General features: G+C 35.9%; 1 protein-coding gene across 1 annotated transcript in view; it reads right to left on the bottom strand.

The window, feature by feature from the left end:
• Positions 1–14,551, bottom strand: part of LOC113051998 (cell migration-inducing and hyaluronan-binding protein-like) — a 66,767-nt gene that overhangs the window by 29,172 nt on the left and 23,044 nt on the right. Inside the window, exon 11 of the mRNA XM_026216224.1 lies at positions 1,003–1,172. Within this exon, the coding sequence (XP_026072009.1) occupies positions 1,003–1,172 (170 nt within the window). The remainder of the gene's footprint in view (positions 1–1,002; positions 1,173–14,551) is intronic.

Here is a 14,551-nt window from a genome sequence, read left to right as displayed (position 1 = left end):
AAGCAGTCGTTTACTCTCCTGATGCTGCTGAACAAAATAAACACACAACAAATATGACAGTGGTGAGAAAACAGCAGTTAAGAAAGCATCTGATCTTAGGGATGTGGATTTTTACATCAGCTCTATGTACAGTATATATGAAAATGTATAGAGTATATATAACTCAGTATTTTAATGAATTACAAAAGCTGAATAATCGACCAATGCCTACTGATTAATCTGTGAAATAATCTGTGTTAATCCATTTATCGTTCTAATATTTTTAAGATTAATCGATTATCTAAATATTAATCTGTTGCTGCCCTAGCCTGGTTGCTGACTTGTTGCTAAAGAGTTTTTAGGATGTTTTAGCTGGTTTCTAGGGTGTTGTTAAACAGTTGCTTCTAGATGGAGACTAAAACTATAAACATTAAAACATTAATTAAAATAAAATGAACAAAAACGCAATGCCTCAAAGACATATATTATTTAAATGATACTCACTGTTGAGAGCCATTTGGATTTGGAAGGTTTAGTAAATGATGACCGATTTAATATTTTAGGGTTAATGTTATTTATTAGCAAGAATTAAAAGCGGTTTCCTCACAAATTGAAAGACAGGATGACCCAGCTGTTGCACATGGAAATCTCTTCTTGAGTGGAGAAATGGGCCAACCTTCTGCACGACAGCGAAGGTGAGGAAGGGAAAGGAACAGTCAGATCTGGGCCAATTACTAGAGAGGCCAGACGCTTGAGTGGCCCCATCACACACACACACACACACACACACACACACACTGGCAGGCCCTTTGCAGGAACCAAAGGCAAAAAAAAATATCCATTCTGCTAGTTTGACAGAGTGTTAATGTCTAGCTAGAGGTGCCATCGCTGTAATAACTCATTCTGAGGGTGTGAACATCCATGTTCGGATGAGCTAGTGTACTGATGAAGGCATAACAAGACAACTGTGGCTGCTGTTTAACAGAGAAATGTGTGTTTGAAGTGACAGGAGGGTCGGACTACCTTAAGATGTCCACCAAACGTGTCGAAGGAGAAGAACTTGCAGGCATCATTGCCGTAACATGTCGGCTCCATCTCGCCTCTGATCAAAATGTTGCGAGTCAGCAGTCCGACCTCTGCCCGCATGTCCACACCGTCCACCTCCTCCCCTATGTGAAGGTACGCTGGTTTACCTGTGTACGCACACAAAAATACACAATTTCATCACACCTACGCTATGTAATCTTTTATAATAGGTGCTTCCCAATTTGCATAATCATGTAGTATAAGAAGTGCATGTAGTGCATTCGGACTGAAAATTAGAAATAGAAAAGGTGTGTTTTAAATACCCAGATGATGCACTTAATTGATAAAAAAAAAAAAAAGTGTGGAATGGTGCAGATTGTTTGTTCTTCACTGTCGCAGCTTTAATTATGCAATGAAGGGGAAGGAGCTGTTAAACTACAATGCTGAATGACATGAATGAAATAACTATATAAAATTAATTCACGACACATTTGAAAACAGTGCATAAGTACATAGTGTATATAAGAGATATGCTAATAGATAGATAGATAGATAGATAGATAGATAGATAGATAGATAGATAGATAGATAGATAGATAGATAGATAGATAGATAGATAGATAGATAGATAGATAGATAGATAGATAGATAGATAGATAGATAGATAGATAGATAGATAGATAGTCAGTCCCCCAGCCCTTCAATCAATCTCTGTCTGGTCTGTTTGTCTTCCTCCTTACTCAGAAAAAGTCAGTCTCACACATAATATATGAAGTTCTCAGAGTTTCTGGACACTACGAGTCCTGCAGCAGGACTGAGATCCGGCAGCTGGCATAGTGAGAAAAAGAGATTATGAGAGAATCAATACATGCAGAAATATTTGAGAGCAGAGAGAGAAAAATAATGGAGAGCAAGCGAGACAATTCTTGAGCTAACGTATATTTTGGGGGGGGATTTCATGCCTCAAATTGGAAATGGTGTAGAGGGACAGAGAGAAAGAGAGAGATGTGATTCCACTGTCAGACATTCTTCCTGTCTGACCCAGATAGCGGGCTGAAGAGGCTCCAGGACTCAGAGCTCATCTGATAATCACAAACAGCGATGCCTAGATCTCTCGTTTCCCACAGTGTCTTCCTCCATCGGGTCCCGAGAGACTGGGTCATGTTGACAAATTGCTCCTCCTAATAGATGAGTTCCTCTCAATGCTCACTTATTCATTTTTAAAATGACTGCAGTCACTATACGGCTGGACCTTGAGTCTGTCTAACAATCAAGGGGGGGGGGGGGGGGGGGGGCTTACAGATGTGTCTGGGACAGGAACAGGACACGGGAAAAAGAGACCCAGAGGAAAGAGGAAAATCATAAATGAGATCTCTTAAATATCTCAAATGTTTCTCCTAGGTGCATAGAGATCTTTGCAGAAGTCATCTGCTTCTCACATTTTCCTATATAAAATGCTGTTCTGTTAAAGACAAAGGGAAAATGCATAAAAATTGTGAAAATTGCTGTCTCCTGCCTGTTTACAGAGCCATTTATATATTTTTCACATCGTCTTTCACATCCCAAATCTTTGTAAAATGGTAATAAATAATGAGACAATGTAAATATCAGAAGATAACAGCCCTGTATGAACATTTAAGGGTCCATAAAAATATAAAATTACCAATTAATTAATATAATTATATAATATAATGATCACACATTTTTTATTATATAATTCAAAATGTTTTTTTGGAAAAAAAAAAAAAAACGATTAAGCGCAACAAAATGTTCAACTATAGCTCCACAATTTCTAATCAAATTCTTCCGATTCACTTAATTGAGAACTTGAGTTTCCTGAGCTATGAAATAAATGCTTTCGTGTTTCTAAAATGACGATGGATTTCATATCCCTGACCATTTTGATTTAAAAACAAACAGCAGCCTGCAGTTGCCTAATTGTTGCACGCCATGTTATTGGCTGCATGCTGATAAGATGAATGCCAATCTATTTCAATCACACAATTCAGCGTATCCGAACACTTAGAATCACCCTCAAATGAGCTGACGGCCAGCTGGCACCAAAACACACAGATGAGGAAAGGGTGAAAGTTCAGAACAAACAGGGGTCAACAGATTGAAAATGCTTCGCAGCCAGCAGTGGAGAAAATCCAACAGATGGGTCTATTTCCATCACCACACACACACACACACACACAGAGTCACCTGCAAAAGCCCACTGAGTCAAATTTGACATCTCTGTAGTCAGTCTGAGCCATTGTCCAGCAGTTAGTGCATTTGCATTTGCACACAGTGAGCTTTGGTGCTCATGCAGGTTGATACGAGTTTGAAACTGGCTCATTGCATTTTCCAGTTTACTAGACAGTGTTCCGGCTGGTTGCTAACACTTTGCTAAATGTTGACAGATTAAAATAAGTGTCATCAGTTCAACTGAATCAAAAATCATTCCAAAAGAATGATTCACAGGCGTAACTATCGGTAAGCAGGGTAAGCGGTTGCTTACGGGCCCGGACCAATCAGGGGCCCGCCCGCGTTACTGGAAGATTTTGATTGACAGCCGGGACCCCTATCGCATTTGACTACCTTTAGTTTGATCGCATTTAAATTTTTTGCGAATTGATTTGAATAAATAATGACAAAAACATATTTGACTGAAAATTAAATAAATTTTTGAAACGAACAATGATAAATTTGGTGTAATTTGTTTCTAATTGGAACTGGGGAATCCCCAGGTGAACATGGCATTGCGTGCAAAACAGTAAAAAAAAACGTTGAACTTGAGACAGACATGGAGTCGTCAAATTATAAACAAAAAAGTGGTTTGCATTGCTTTCATGATTTTTCTGACCATCCCAGTGACAGTGGCCTCTGCAGAGCGTTCTTTTCCAAAACTAAAACTGATAAAAAGCTATCTCAGGAGCTCAATGGGACAGAGTCGTCTCTCTGGACTTGCCATACTGTCAACTGAGAATGCCCGTGCGCGCAATCTGGACCTTAAGGATATGATCGACAACTTCGCACTGAGGAAAGTAATGCTGCTTAAGGGCCCGGTGTTGGCTCGTTACGCCACTGGAATGATTCATTGACGATTCATCACATGCATTCAGATCCTAAAGAGAGTGTGAACAGATGAGGTGTTTTGAAAAATAGGATGGAATGCGATACACACATGCACACACTCATCCGGTCACTCCAGATCCACACCAATACAACCAAATTACTTACACACTCCACCAAAAACACCAACACCTAATTCCCAGCCTAGCAAGAATACTCTCCACCCATCAACACCCAGCTAAATTACACATGCACAGAACGATGCTACATCAACATGATTCCCTTCACTTATGAACAAATGGAATGATCCAATCAGGGTGGGATGTTGGGTGGGTTTGGGCGAGTCTGATCCTCCTAATTAGAAGAATATTCTTGGTTAAGTTCAGCTCTATCATCAGTATCTCTGACCTTTGTGGAAACTGTATGTTATTGCATCTGTTCAGTTGTTTAAATGGTCTGTTGTTTTAGCAGTGTGACTACTTTTGACAAGTGAACTTGACCTAGTTATGCATTAGTACTATACTGTAGATGGAATTTTGCTCCATATAAAAAATGTAAATATTTTATGGAAAGTGTTTTTTTTAATATATATTATAAATAAAATACAAATAATATAAAATAAAAAACTAAAATAAAAATTATATATATATATATATATATATATATATATATATATTAGTTTTTATATTATTTGTATTATAAAACAAAATAAATACAATTAAAATAACATAAAATTAAAACTAAACTCATTAAAATGTCATTTTATAATATCAAATGTTTTATTTATAATATTACATACATCATTTATAATTTTAAAATATGAAATTTTTAGAACTTACTTTAAACATTATGAATGCACAATGGTGTCCTATCACACAGGAGTTTGATTATGCCAACAAAGAAATATGTATACAAAATAAATCAGTTCCACCATTCTGTACTGAATAGGGTATATAATCATCATTTCTCTTGTTCTGTCTGCCATCTTCTTTCACTGAACGTATTGCAATGCATTCAGGGACTGTTTTCTACAAATATGCTCTAAAGGAGGCATCAAGGCAGACAGAATAATCATGCTGCCTACCATTCTGAACAGTCTTTTGTGTTGTAAGTGCACCTACGACGCCTTAAAACGCTTCCACTGTGTGATTCGCACACTTGATACAATCGGGCTCGTTTCTAACGCCGAGCGACACTCGTTCAGACAAACAAACACACGCATTCGCTCAGCTTGTGACAGCAATCTCCATAGACAACTGAAGAGGATTAAATGAGTTTCCTCAGGGCTGAAAAACTGTCTAATGGCTTGAAGTGAGAGAGCGTCCTAAACTTCCGCATCAGAGACAGAAACAGAGAGAGACAAGCTCTCGCCATCAATCTCCTGTGAGAGCATCATTAGCACCGTATCTGCAGCACGCATCTTTACATTTGTCGTGATGAATAGACCAGGCGCTTGGTTTTTATGACATTTTCGCTTGTTTGCCATCGCCCACGAGCGACACAAACCTGCTCTAATCGTGCAGGCAGTCGAGACAAATTACGACCCCAGCTGATAATGAATGCTCGACCTCTGCTCGCCAGAGGTCTTGGTGCATGAACACGTGTGCATGCACACATCCAGGCCTTGATTCTCAAGCAGACATGCATTCGGTGCCATTAAGGTCTTAATGATGGGCCCTATTGAAAAATTACCCATTAAACACACACATTCACACACACACCGAACAACCAGGGGTTGCTGGCAGAGGAGCCTACGTGAGCAGACTTTCAGAGTGGTTCGAGTAGTGTCCATCTTTAATTAGTGTGTGTGTGTGTGTGTGTGTGTGTGTGTATGTGTGTGTGTGTGTGTGTGTGTGTGTGTGTATGTGTGTGTGTGTGTGTGTGTGTGTGTGTGTGTGTGTGTGTGTGTGTGTGTGTGTGTGTGTGTGTGTGTGTGTGCAAGCTGAGCAGACCTCGACCTGTACTATTCAGCAACATCAGAGACATTTATATTTATATGTAGAACAGCACATCATTATCTTTAATTCAGTTATAGAACAAACTGTGTCTGAAGTGAGACACTGCTTGCACATACACATATGGATTATTAGCAAAACACATCTTGATTAACACACTGCTATAGCTCATATACGTGTGATTAGTGATCTGAGCAAAACACTAACATGAAGTTATTAAGTCTGGTGTGTAACTTGTTCTGCGCAGGCTGGGATACTTCAAATGAAGTGGTACATTTCTAAGCAATTAAAAAAAAGAAAAATTCTCACACAGACACACACACACACACACAACAAACTTATTCTGAAGAATGAAGCTAAGCCATAGAGTCCAGAATATTATAATTTGCTTATATTGCACAGAAATTGTTCAAATTAAGCACAGACTGTCATTTTGCAAGTGATTATGTCATATCTGTTTGTAAAATATTATATATATATATATATATATATATATATATATATATATACACAAATAAATATGATGGAGATCTGCCACACAGTAGCTACAATTTATAAATGGGCTTTATTTATTATTTATTTATTTGTGCGGCAAATCAGCATCTTGGAATCATTTCTGAAGGACCGTGTGACACTGAAGCCTGGGGTAATGATACTTTTTATTATTATTATTATTTTATTTTTTATTTTTTTTGATGTTCAGACTACAAACTTAAAGTGAACCTTAAAGTAACAGCAAATTAATGCATGCTATAAATGGCAAGTATCACTCATTTACTTCAGGATTTTATTCTTGATGCTTTTCTATACATGTATGCATTCATTCCTGTAGCTCAAATGGCACTAGAAACATCAAAGTCACAGTTTTGATTACCAAAGGATGCATGTACCGATAAAATGCAGAGCTTGAACGCACTATACTGTAAGTCACTTTAGATAAAAGCATAAGACAAATGCATTCATATACATCTATTCAGTGTGTGCCTTTTGATCTGATAGATGTTTACTCAAATTAGAATATGCGGTCCAGATGATGCCAGTCTCTATGCATTATAGACAATTATCATTTGGATGCATGACGCAGCTGAAAACCTTACAGATAAATATACTCACATTACGTAGTCACGCATGTTGCATTATGACTTTGCAATGAAACAACATGTCAGCATTTTCAAAATGCAGTGTACTCAGCTAACTGTCATGGTTAAGACAATGTGATAAATACAATCGTCCAAGTGAATCAGCGGCATTTACCTGCACCCCAAGCCCCATAGACGTGTGCATTGACAGGAACAGACATTATTGGGGTTTATTAAACACCAGCTTTGTCTGATATCACTATGCTGTAGGAGCGAGGAACTGACTTGGCTCTTAAAATAGATCTGTCCTGTCTGCCGAACGGAGAGCTGCCACAAGAAATTATGAGGAGGCATGAAGATGAGGAATCAACGGTTGGACAGCTGGAAATGCTTTTAATGATGCTGAAACAGTTGTTTTGGAGAGAGACAGAAAGTGAGAGATGAAAAGATATATGAGAGGCTAAAAGAGACAGACAAAAAAAGTGTGAAGTTTGGAAAACAACAACAAATTCAAAGCAACTCACACAGAAAAAGAGTTTGTCTGCACACACAAGCACATTTATCAGAAAAAAAAACAGCTCCCATTAGGTGGCATGTTCATCTGAAAGACAGTTTTTAGGACTTATTCAATCATACATTTGTAAGGAATAATGGCTCTCTGTGTCTAGGCAGTACAGACAGTCATTTCTTGGCAGAATTGCGCCGGTTATAATAGCAATGAAGGCATCAGGTGACACCAAGTTAAGGTTGTTGTACAACAACTGAGATCAGCAAACTGGCAGTACAGACAACAAAAAAAAAAACTGTCACACAATAGCATACGCTTTTACTATTCTGGTAGAAAATATAAATAATGTCTTTCTGTGCAAATCAAAAGGCATCTTTGGTGGTTGACAATTTAACAAAACAAATTAGTAACATTAATTGCATGCGTATAAACATTTTTGGAAAAAATTCATTTTGAATCCACCCTGCTCTTTATATTTATCACAGTAGAAAAGTTATTTTTAAATTGTAATAATATTTCACAAAAGTACTATTTTCACTGTATTTTTTATTAAAAAAATGTAGCCTTGACCACAAAACTTTAAACATTATAGTGTGTTTTTTTTATTACAATTTTTTTTACTTATTTTACATTTCTTATATGCAAAAATCTGATTTCAAATCACATATTTTTTATGTCAGATTTGTATTATTATTATTTTATTTTTTTATGCTGGTCAAACTAAAAACAACTGAACAGATTTAAGTTTAAAATGCATTAACATAAGAAACAGCATAATACTGCATGCTTTAAATGGCAGGCATCGCTCATTTTCTTTAGTATTTTATTATTTATGGGGTTTTTTTTATGTACTGTATATGGATACATTCCTATAGCTCAAAAGGCTTTAGAAATGTAATGGTTGCAAGCTTGATTATCAAAGAATGCATGAACTGATAAAACTCATTATACTTTAAGTCACTTACAACGCAATTATAAAATATAAAAATATTATAAGGAATAAATAAAATGTAAATAAGTAAGTAAGTGAATAAATCAGCTGGAGATCTGTCATGTCTTTAATTAATAAAAGACCTTTGGCCTTTGACAGTATAAACTGGTAAAATAAGGTAAACAAGGCATAAGTGAAAGTTCTAGTAACAATGGAAACACATGTTATTACAATGTAAGTGGAAGAACTAGATTCAATTCAGTTTAATTCACTTTTGTGCAGCAATTCTTTGATAAATGAAAACTTCTGGCATTTAAAAATAGCTGAGCTATCTATTACACACTGATTTTTAATTAGATTGCCATAGAAAACCATACATTTAACAAGCCACACACAGCCTACTCCAACAGAAAGAGAACATGATGGAGCTGACATTAGAAATAAAGAGGCAGTGTCTGAAAAGAAGAACCTTCTTGCTATTACTTGACAGGAGCAATTACGCTGATGTCCCGCAACTTAATGCAAAGAAAGGGGAAAAAGGCTCTTTGGAAAATCTTCAATGAGAAAGCTAAATATTACAGCCAAACTGCTTATTAAATATGAGCAATGCTTGGCACTGACATGCAAAGTAACAGAGCTGGCTAATTCCTGGAATTATGGATGCATGTGGTGGCTTTGGAGACTGAATGTGTTTGAAACAACATGCTTTTCATGCCATATAGGATTATACTGTATATTTTGTTTAGTATAGCAGGAATTTTGGGGGTATTAAAGCATTTTTGTAAGAAATAATACCTGTACAAAGCTCTCTAAATGGCCAAATAAATAATAATAAGAAGATTTTGCTTACTGACATGTTTTGAAAAGGAAGCTGTGGAATGTTTTGGAAAATGTCGAAGCTATTTGTTATTTCAATTGCCTCTACAAATTCTTTGTTCCATTCGAGGTCTGTGGAATATTATGTGGAATATAATAATCTAAAAAAAACAAAAAAAAAAAACACACACATTCCATTGCTTAACACTTGTATTAAGAAATAAATTGGGATAGTAGCATTTACTTTAGAGATGTTTGGATATCAACACACATAATCCCTTGGGGTCGTATTACAGGAACATTCTAAATTAGAATCTTTTTAGTAACCATGGCAAGTTCAATTAAAATCTCATTTAGAATATTGAAGTTATCAGATCTTATGACATGGCACGCTTTTGTAATATGACCATTAGTAACCAAATGTCTAAGGCTCAACAATGCTATTAAGCTAATATTTGTTTTGCAGGTGTCAAATTATCATCAAAAGCTTCAGAAATGACTTAACTATTTGCATTATATAGGATGGATTTGAAATGTTGGGTTCAAGTCATTTTGACTTCCTTTTTCCCAGAAAATCTATTAATGTTATTGCACCGAACTTACTGACTTTGCTCAAACAGGTTTTATTGTTTAATTTAATTATTTATTTAATAGTATTTATTTATTTATTTTTGATACACATGTTTTTTTTTTTTCATCAACAAATTGGATTCAATCTTTTAAACTTGTTTTCTCTCAATTAGCACAGGTTTTATACAGTATTTCCTTTTTGGAACTTACTGATCATATGTCTCTTTGATTTGAGGTTTTGCACCACAGTTTTTGAGCAAGCATTGGAAAAAAATGTGCCTAAAACTGAGGTGCATAAACTCAGATCAATCAGGACTCTTACAAATCATTTTTTAAAAGGACTACAAAACATATGCCAACTGAAAGAAAACATGCTGACAAAAAGATTGAATCCAAGATTTTGTAATGTTATAGCATAAGGAGACATTTTTACAAGATATTTTTAGAAGGCCGATCATCTCTGACTGGGAAAACCAAATTAGGATTTTCAGCACAGCAAAAGGGTTAAAGGTGAGCCTTTTCTGAGTTCAGAGGAAGTTATCAAAATCAAAACAGCATCATAAAATGATTAGATTATAGACAATGTGGAAACTTCACATACTTTGTACATACATCTGTAATGACTTTCAGAGTCATTGTGAAAGTGTAGCTTGATTCTATCTGGTTTAATTTTTCGTCTGGCATGCATCAGTAAAAAAATAAAACAGAAAAAAAAATGCAGATTGTTTGAGGTAGAGATGAGGACTGGAATGATGGGATCTGTCAGCAGTCTTGAATCACTGCACAAATAATAAGGACATATTTTTAAAAGAATGCGAAAGTACTTTGTGTGCAGAACAGTTGTGAACACAGAACAGTTTGTGGTTAGTATGAGCAGGTAATGGGAGACTTGCTCATACTATTATGATTATGAATTCTGAAATATGATGAATTCAAATCCTACTTCTTGTGGAAATGTAATGCAGCAAAAGATAATCATTTTTTGTCTTGTTGTCCAGTAAAAAAAATATGTAAAGATATTTAAACAACATCAAGTTAATTGAGAAGCAAACTTGCATACGACTTGTTTTTAGAGAATATATTTTGTTTTTTGAAGTTTATTTTTCCTACCTTGTTTGCAGATGCAAAAATTATATTTGATAACAAGAACTGAATCTTGAATTTATCTCGGATTGTGTCAATATTTCTTTCCCCGTGACATCTTTTCCTGTTTAAAAGCATAGTTCCCCCCAAAATTTAAATGTACTCACCCTCAGGCCAGTGGAAATAGTTAATGCCCTGTTGTCCTCTCATACAAAAATCCATCAACAAATTTGTTTATGAACTGTTAAATGGTTTTCACCTGTAAACAGTGCTTGATCTGTGGATATTTCAGTCTTGATTGAGACAAGATTACTGGAGAATCTTGTATGGAGAATTGTACTGGAGTATCTTGAATGGAAAATGCAATATTAGAGGAGAATAGAGGACTCAATTCTTACTTCTTGGATTTGTTTCTTATTCACAAGACATTAACTAATGGACTGGATTGGTGTGGATTACTGTGATGTATTTATCAGCTGTTTGGACTCTCATTCTGACGGCACCCATTCACTGCAGAAGATCCACTGGTGAGCAAGTGATGCATTGCTACATTTCTCCAAATCTGTTCTAAATAAGATGATTTACATTTAACATTTATGCATTTTGCAGACGCTTTTGTCCAAAGCGACTTACAGTGGCTAACATTTTTTACCTAACATGTGCTCTCTGGGAATCGAACCCACAACCTTGTGCTGCTAACACAATGCTCTACCACCTGAGCCACAGGAACACTATGTGTAAACACAGAGATCAAGAGTTTGTACACACTACTGCTGGATGGATTCGTTTCTACAGACTTCACAATGATCCGAGCGCACCACAGTTATCGAAACAATGGATTTACCATGTACATACGAATTAACCCATGTATGCATATAGATGGATGTTATATTCATAACAGGCCTAGTCTATCACAATAAAGGCATTTTCTGAGGAATCTGGTTGAAGAAAGACTTTTAATGCACCACAGCATTAAAGCCTATTAAGTCTATTAACACTAATAAATATTTTTAAGTAACCACTAATCGACCTGATTAAGGCATTTGGACATGCCTTTATGCCTTAGAATAATAATAATAATAAAAAACCTTCATATGGACTTATCTAAAATTAATTGGTTTTATTTGATTCAAAATATATTACTTATGACATTCTGAATAAAGATCACACCAATAAAAGCCATTTTTAAGATTCAGATCTACATCCATCGTTCAGATTTACAGTGAACCTGAGAAGCAGCATTTTCAGCCGTTGTTTCAAAATAATACTTCAATACCAGCGGTGAGTGAGCCATAGGTGACTGTGTCAGGGGAAAAACTCCCTAGATGGCAGGTTTGATGAGCAAGAAACCTTAGGAGGAGCCAAGACTCTCGTTCAGAAACAAGAGAGTGAATCCTGCGCTCACTGTTTCTCTGCTGTTACCGAGAGAAGGTTTTCTAGCACAAATCTCTGTCTTTGCCACAATAAACTAACTGAAAATCAATGTCAATATTGTGCTGAGAATGATTTAATCTTCCTTGGCATTGATAGTTTTTCAAAACAGCGCCGTCATAAAGTGCTCACTGTTTTCTCATTCTGCTGTGCTGCAAAGTTATATTAAGGCGTACCCCAAAAGGATTTCTGGAGAATACTCTGTGATGTTAAAATTAGATAGAGTTAGGGCTGCACGATTAATCAAAATAAAATCGAAATTGGGTTACACTTTATTTTAAGCTGTCCTTGTTACAGTGTAATTATACATTTAAGTACTAATATTAATTAACCACATACACTCACTGGCCACTTTATTAGGTACACCTTGCTTGTACTGGGTTGGACACCCTTTTGCCTTCAGAACTGCCTTGATTCTTTGTGGCATAGATTCAACAAGGTGTTGGAAACATTCCTCAGAGATTTCGGTCCATGATGACATGATCGCATCACGCAGTTGCTGCAGATTTGTCGGATACACATCCATGATGTGAATCTACCGTTCCATCACATCCTAAAGATGCTCTATTGGATTGAGATCTGGTGACTGTGGAGGCCATTTGAGTAAAGTGAACTCATTGTCATGTTCAAGAAACCAGTCTGAGATGATTCGAGCTTTGTGACATGGTGCATTATCCTGCTGGAAGTAGCCATCAGAAGTCATAAAGGGATGGACATAGTCAGAAACAATGCTCAGGTAGGCTATGGTGTTTAAACAAAGCTCAATTTGTACTAAGGGGAAAGAAAATATCCCAAAGTCCCTTAAATCCCCTTTCTTTCCCATTCTGATGCATGGTTTGAACTTCAGCAGATCGTCTTCACCACATCTAGATGCCTAAATACACTGAGTTGCTGCCATGTGATTGGCTGATTAGCAATTTGTGTTACCGAGCAATTGAACAGGTGTACCTGTATAAAGTGGCTGGTGAGTGTATACTTACTATGGTTAAGGTAAGGATTAGGGTTTGGCTTAGGGTTGCTTGCATGAAATAATGCATATTTAATTGTTATTACAATAGTAAGTACATGTAGCATGTGTAACAAGGACACCTTAAAATGAAGTGTTGCCTGAGATTGTTATATTGCTTAGTGTGATTATTAAAGGTAGTTATTGATTGTGACAAAATAAACATAGCCGTGTTTCAGAGTGACGTGCATCCTGTGGTTTTCAGCCGAAATAAGTTTAAGGATGATTTGACAATGATTTGAAAATGATGATGTTGATTAAGATATTTTTTTTCTGTCAAATAATTTTTATATGTATATTTTTATTTTAGAGTGCAATATTAAAATAGTAATATTTCTTATTTGTTTTGAGTTTCTATTTAGTAATAATTATCATAATTTAATAACTGATTGATTGACTGATTCGATTGATTGATTGACTGATGTTCACATATAAATTCACCAATTTGTTTGGCCAAACTGTAAAGCCTTACAAACAAGCCCATCACCTTTTTTAAAATAAAAAACAAATAAAATAACATTGCAATTTTTGTCTAAAAACCATAATTAGATTCTTTCCCTAAACTATGCATCCCTAGACAGAACGTTAAGTGGTCTTCAAAGTGGCATTTCATTTAAAAATCATAAAAATACTCTTAAACGAGGTAAGGTTTTCTTGAGAGATTACACCAAGAATGATAAATAAATAAGTAAAGCAAAGCATCTCAACTGGATCTGCTAAGGTTAACCAAACCCAACAACTTTGTTTAGCCTACAAAAATAAACATCCTTAATCAGTGCATTATGCATTAGGTACACCTGTCTTCCTTTATCATCCAATCCATATTCAATTGTTGTCAGCTGCACATTAAACATAGCTTTGTTTGCTTTTCTAAAACCTATATTTTAAAGAAGATCGTTCTTAACCTCACAAAGGAAAAAACTGCAGCCTATGGTACTTCGAGATGAAGTTATTAGGGGGAAAACATCTAGAGAATGTGATTGCTATCGTTTTAGCTCTTCCTTTGAGCGTGTTGTGATGCTTAGTGTAGCAAAGTGGAAAAAATGGCACAAAGCCTAGAAACATCAAAGACCAGACCATCCTACTGAAGTGTGCAAATGAATAAGAGGA

The sequence above is a fragment of the Carassius auratus genome, chromosome 32 (genome assembly GCF_003368295.1).
Source record: "Carassius auratus strain Wakin chromosome 32, ASM336829v1, whole genome shotgun sequence".
NCBI classification, from domain to species: domain Eukaryota; kingdom Metazoa; phylum Chordata; class Actinopteri; order Cypriniformes; family Cyprinidae; genus Carassius; species Carassius auratus.
Note: the sequence above shows the minus strand (reverse complement) of the source record. Positions and strands in the feature narration are given on the sequence as shown.